Source organism: Merops nubicus, unplaced genomic scaffold, assembly GCF_000691845.1.
Source record: "Merops nubicus isolate BGI_N331 unplaced genomic scaffold, ASM69184v1 scaffold10549, whole genome shotgun sequence".
Lineage (NCBI taxonomy): Eukaryota > Metazoa > Chordata > Aves > Coraciiformes > Meropidae > Merops > Merops nubicus.
This window is the reverse complement of record NW_008628999.1, coordinates 8,726-14,428: the sequence shown is the minus strand read 5'-3', so window position 1 is coordinate 14,428 and position 5,703 is coordinate 8,726. Positions and strand designations below refer to the sequence as shown.

The window sequence follows — 5,703 nt, the reverse complement described above, 5'->3', positions numbered from 1 at the left end:
AGCCCCCTAGCCTCTGAGCAAGAAACACGGAGGTTTGGGTGGGTGGGGACACTTAATGGAAGAAAAGCTGAGCAGGTGTCAGGTCCTCCTCTCATCTCCTTGGTCTGCTTCTCTGCTCCTTTGCAGTCCTGCAGAGATGTCAGGCTGTGTGATTTTTTTGACTAAGAAAAGCTCTAAGCTCTTCCTAGCAGGAGGAACTGAATACCAAAAGCGTCGTCTCTCTGTAGCCAAAGCTGAAATGGATCTGTCTGGTGAATCTCTTTGCAGTGACGTCCTTGCCTTGCCCATCTTCAAGCAGGAGGAATCGAGTTTGCCTCCTGAAAACGAGAACAAGATCCTGCCCTTCCAGTACGTGCTGTGTGCTGCCACTTCCCCGGCCGTCAAGCTGCACGATGAAACCCTCACCTATCTCAACCAAGGTGAGAGGAGCCCCGTGCCCTCTGCGGGTGCATCAGCCTCATGTAAACACCCTGAAAATTAAAATTCTGCCCCTGGAAGTTTCCTTCTGGGAGTGGGCAGCACCTCGATAGCAAACCCCTGATTGCTGCCTGCCCTCTGCCCACGGCAGTGGGTTCCCTGGAGGATTTAACCCATGAAAGCCTCGTGGTGTGAGGTGGTTCTGGGGTGTATCTGTGGCAGGGTGCTCTGCAGCAGGTCTGGTGCAGGTTCAAGCTATACCTGCTGCATTCAAGTAGAAGTGGGAGATCAGGGTGGGCGACCAGAGCCAGGTGAAGCTTGTGCAACCAGTTCCTTCCCTGTTCTTGGCCTTGGGTTAATAAAGGTAATTCCTGGACAGTGCTGCAGGCATGGGGAGGATTGTCTGCTCTGGTGAGGGGTGTCAGAGCCATGGCTCCAATGGCTCCTGGTTGTTTGCACCCCACTAAAGCATGGCTGGAAGATCAAGTGGCATGTCTGGTGTGGCACAAGAAGGTATCAGAATGCCAGTGGAGGGCTGGCAGCAGATGCCCATCCCTGACTAACCCTGAGGTCCTCTGTCCCTCAGGGCAGTCCTATGAAATCCGGATGCTGGACAACAGGAAAATCGGGGAGCTGCCAGAGATAAATGGGAAGCTGGTAAAGGTGAGCAGAGAGCCCGGGGACAGTCCTGCTGAGGATGAGCCCTGCGTGGGGAGCAGCGAGCAAAGCCCTGTCCCACACCCCTGCAGCAGCCTCAGTGACAGCCTCTGGGGAGGCTCTGCCTTGGCTGGGGGTTGTTTTCCCTCTCCCCTTCTCCCACCTTGTGGTGTCCGGCCGGTCTGGGGGGACCTGGGTCTGAGCCAGGTGCTGGCTGCTGATTGCTTCGTGTCCAGCAGGGCTGAGCTGCTGCCTTCACGCTTCTGTCCCGAGGGTCTGACTGCGATTTCTCATCCTGATTTGGGTTCTCCATGAAGCCTTCAGGCCGCTCTGCTCCCCGCTGTGGCTGGGAACACCTCGCAGCCTGAAGCTGTGGGGCTCCCAGGGCAGCCCCAGGCCCTGACTGTTCTCTCCCTCCAGAGCATTTTCCGGGTGGTGTTCCACGACCGGCGGCTGCAGTACACGGAGCACCAGCAGCTGGAGGGCTGGCGCTGGAACAGGCCTGGGGACAGGATCCTGGACATAGGTGAGGCTCCAGGGCAGCACCCTGGCCAGGGCTGGAGGAGATGTGGGTGCTGAGGTGCCTCCTGGTCTGGGGCAAAGTACTGTCACTGTTCTGCACTTGGAGAGACATGGGTGGTTTCCCAGACGTTCCCTGTGAACAGAGGCCCCATGGAACGTGTGTTCTCTTCCTCCTGTGACAAATCACCATCTGTCCTCCCTGTGTCCCCTGCAGATATCCCAATGTCCGTGGGCATCATTGACCCTAGAGCAAACCCAACCCAGCTCAACACAGTAGAGTTCCTGTGGGATCCTTCCAAGAGAACTTCTGTGTTTATCCAGGTAAGACAAGTGAAGAAATTCCTATTGCAGGGGTCTAGGGGAAAAAAAAAAACAACAAGTTTTCTGTGAGGAAAGGAGACACTTTGTTAATTCAGAGCACTGAAGTAGCAGCCAGATGCTGCCGTGGTAGAAGGATGTTGACTAAAACACACCCCACCTCCTGCCTCAAGCAGCGCAAGAGAGCAGCAGCTCCTGCATTAACAAGGCATAGGCATAGCTGGCCACCAAGGAGTTTTACACGTGTTTGTGGTGGTTGAGGTCGTGCTGGTTTCACTATTTGGATCTCTGTCTTGCCTTTGCAAATCTCACCAGCTGCCTAAAATACCTCTTGGAAGTCTGTCCCTCCCACCTGGAGCTGCAGCGTGTGGAGGCCGGGAGCTCCCAGCCCTGCTCTCCCTTGTAACATTGAGAGGTTCCAAACCTTGTTGAGAGGACGTGGCTCCACCTCTGCACGGCATCCCTGGAGCTCCTGGGTGCTGGGGGTACTCGGTGTGGCCCCATCCCAGCCCTTCTTGACAGGCTGCCCCTCGTGCCAGTGCTGCGCAGGCTCTCAGGAGGGGCTGGGAGGGTCGTGGCTGGTGGAACACGAGGCAGTTGCTGCCCTGAGGCTCTGCCCTCCCCAGGTGCACTGCATCAGCACGGAGTTCACCATGCGGAAGCACGGAGGGGAGAAGGGGGTTCCCTTCCGCGTCCAGATAGACACCTTCAAGGAGAACGAGAACGGGGAGTACACGGAGCACCTGCACTCTGCCAGCTGCCAGATCAAGGTCTTCAAGGTACCCTGGCCCGCTGGTGGCCTGTCCCTGCTAGGAGACAAACGGGGAGTCAGCTCCAGCTCACGCTGCAGCCCCAGGGAACAAGGGTTGAGCTCTGTGCTGGGTGCCCCTGGTGCCACCCTGTCCCCATCACTGTTAGACCCCAGACACTGAGGCACTGCACCTCCTTCCTAAGTCTTCTGACCCTTCACCACTCTCCTTTCCAATTCATATCCGTGCCTGGAATTCTTTTCCAGCTCCCTTGCAAATGTGGTCTCTGAATCGGGCAGACTTGGGCTCTTTTCTGCCTGTTTTCTAAAGCCCAGTCCTGGGTTAGGGTTAGGGCTGTCCTGGGCAGCTGAGCACTGCTTGCAGGATGCAGCTCTGCTGCTGATTTCAGGCAGAGTCTTCAGCCAGTATTTCTCTAGCTGTAGAATTGGTGATGGACCTGTGATTGACTTTTCCAGCTGAAGGACCAAGCCACAGCATTAGAGAGAGGAAAAAAGTCCACTGTAGATTTCCTCCAAACTCTCTTTTTGTCACTGCCTCTCAGTCCTTGTGGTCTCACATTGCTAACCAAGTCCACAGGCCACTGAGGCTCTAAAACCAGCAAGCCAAGAACAGTGCACAGGGAGAACGTTGGTTGTGTTGCCTTTGTCTGAAACCTCCCAGATTTAGTCTTGTGTCTTGTCAGCTTGGGAGATCTTCCAAGGAGCTTTGGTGTCTGTCTGAACTCCTTGCTGCAGCTGATGGGCCTTCTGCATCCCCCTGTTCCAGGAGGACAGGCGTCCAGCCCCTGTTGCACAGAATAGTTTGGGTTGGAAGGGACCTTAAAGACTGTCTGGTTCCCACACCCTGCCATGGGCAGGACACCTCCCACTAGACCAAGTTGCTCAAAGCCCCATCCAACCTGGTCTTGAACACATCCAGTGATGAAGCATTCAAATTCCCAGGCAACTTGTTCTGGTGTCTCCTCACCCCCAGAGTGAAGAACTTCGTCCTAATTCCTAATCTGAATCTCTCCTCTTCCAGTCTGGAGCTGTTACCCCTTGTCCCATTACTATAAACCCTTATCAGAATTCCCTCCCCAGCTTTCTTGTAGGCCTCACGTGGCCTCACAGATCTCTCCTCTCGTGCCTGGCTGGTGCCAGGGGGTGTCTCTGGTGGAGCCCGGGCCGAGGCGGGTGGGTGTGGGCTGGAGCTCAGGGACACAGCTGGTCACAACCCGGCCTGTGGGGCTCCAGCTCCTGCTGGGGGTGGGGATGGTTCTCCTGGCTCCGATGGCCGTGACCCAGATCAAAGCAACACTGTGGCTTCAGGGCACGGTCTCCCTGCAGAGGGTGGTCTCTGATTAGCTCTGATGGGCTTGGCCTTATTTCCTGCACATCTGGTGCAGCTGCCTCCTGCTGCCAGGGCTGTTGGGGTGGCAGACTGAACGCTGTGTGTGGCAGGGTCTGTTGTGGGTCAAGGTGACTCGGGCTCCTGCCCTGCTCTTCCCTTCCTCCCCTCTGCTTCTCCACCAGGATGGCTTTGGTGGTTATAACAGCTTTCTCCTACTTGCTGCTTTCCCCAGGGCTTTGAGCCTTTGATAAAGGCAGCAAGTAAAACCCCCTCAGTCCTGTGCATGAGCACGCAGCTTTGCAAGCTTGTGGCAAAGGCAGGGGCATAATCCTGCTGTCGTGTCCTGGCACAGTTGGTGCCACTGAAGCCCCACCTCTCAGCGGCTGGTGGAGGTGCTGAAGGGGCAGCTCAGATACATGACACCAGAGACCAGCCTTTGTCCCGTAGAGCCAGCATAGGCTGGTGGGAGAAGTTTCCCCTGAAAAACGTTTCACCTCCTGTTCAGATATTTTGGGCCCCTTTTTCAGGGTGTGGGTGGCTCGGGGTGTTGGGGTGGCACAGACACGGTGCTGTTACTCTGGGCACAGTCCCAGCCCTTTTCCCTCTACACCAAGCGGGTGAGTAAAAAGACAAGTCACCTTCTCTGGTTCTTGCATTGCTGGCACGTCTGTCCAGCCGCCTGCAGCCACCCTTCCACATTGCTGCTCTAACAGGGGTGTCTCCTTTCCAGCCCAAGGGAGCTGATCGGAAGCAGAAGACAGACAGGGAGAAGATGGAGAAGCGAACACCTCACGAGAAGGAGAAGTACCAGCCTTCCTATGAAACCACGATACTCACAGAGGTGGGGGCTCTCCCAGGCAGCAGCTGGCAGCCAGGTTTCACCAAAAGCCATCTTACCTCATGCTCAGGAACCGGCTGTTCTGCCATGAAAGATCTGGCCACGTTGTTAATATCTGCAAGACAAAAGCAAGACAAATTTTGTCGGCAGTGGAAGAGTTTATTACTAGACCTGAGAAGGGGTTCTGGTGCCTGGGAACATGACAGGTTTTTCCCCTCTGTAATAGATCATCTAATAAAAGGCTTTTACCTCTCCTGCCGAGCTTCATTTTGCCCACGTGGCAACTGGCCACTGAGGTTGTGAGCTGGCAGAAAACTCCGTTGTCTCCTCCCTGTACCAGGTGAAAGTGTCAGTCTTAAAATGTGACTGAGGGGTCAGTGCTGAACAGCCCTGGGCAGGGAGCCCTTGTCCTGCCCTGGGTGAATTCAGGGACTCTGTCAGCACCTGTTTGACCTGCTGCCTGGCTGCTGCACGGAGGTGCCCAGGCTGGGGGGGCCAAGTCTGCCCAGTGCCAGAGTGATGGTTTAGATCCCACATCACACTGCCTTTGAATTTTGTGACTTTTGGCCTTTTGAGACTGAGAACCACTAAAGCAGAGCTTTGTGAGCATCTGCAGGGACCTGACGTGGCTCCTTTGAATCCCCCACTTTATTCTTTAACTCTGTCTCATAGTTGGTGGTCAGTCAGCAGGTAGCTGTTAACCTGCACTGAGCAGAGCAGGCATGAGACCCGTTGGGGGCAATCCTGACTCCAGCTTTTCCTTTCCAGTGTTCCCCCTGGCCAGAGATCACGTACGTCAACAACGCGCCGTCCCCTGGCTTCAACAGCTCCCACAGCAGCTTCTCCATCGGT

At 55.6% G+C, this 5,703-nt stretch overlaps 1 protein-coding gene across 1 annotated transcript in view; it reads left to right on the top strand.

Moving 5' to 3' along the window:
* The first annotated feature begins 238 nt into the window (after nucleotides 1-238).
* The window catches only part of TFCP2 (transcription factor CP2), an 11,828-nt gene continuing 6,363 nt past the window's right edge, over nucleotides 239-5,703 (top strand). The window contains exons 1-7 of the mRNA XM_008946856.1: nucleotides 239-419; nucleotides 1,004-1,080; nucleotides 1,495-1,600; nucleotides 1,811-1,917; nucleotides 2,541-2,693; nucleotides 4,744-4,854; nucleotides 5,620-5,701. Coding sequence (XP_008945104.1) covers nucleotides 239-419; nucleotides 1,004-1,080; nucleotides 1,495-1,600; nucleotides 1,811-1,917; nucleotides 2,541-2,693; nucleotides 4,744-4,854; nucleotides 5,620-5,701 — 817 coding nt within the window. The remainder of the gene's footprint in view (nucleotides 420-1,003; nucleotides 1,081-1,494; nucleotides 1,601-1,810; nucleotides 1,918-2,540; nucleotides 2,694-4,743; nucleotides 4,855-5,619; nucleotides 5,702-5,703) is intronic.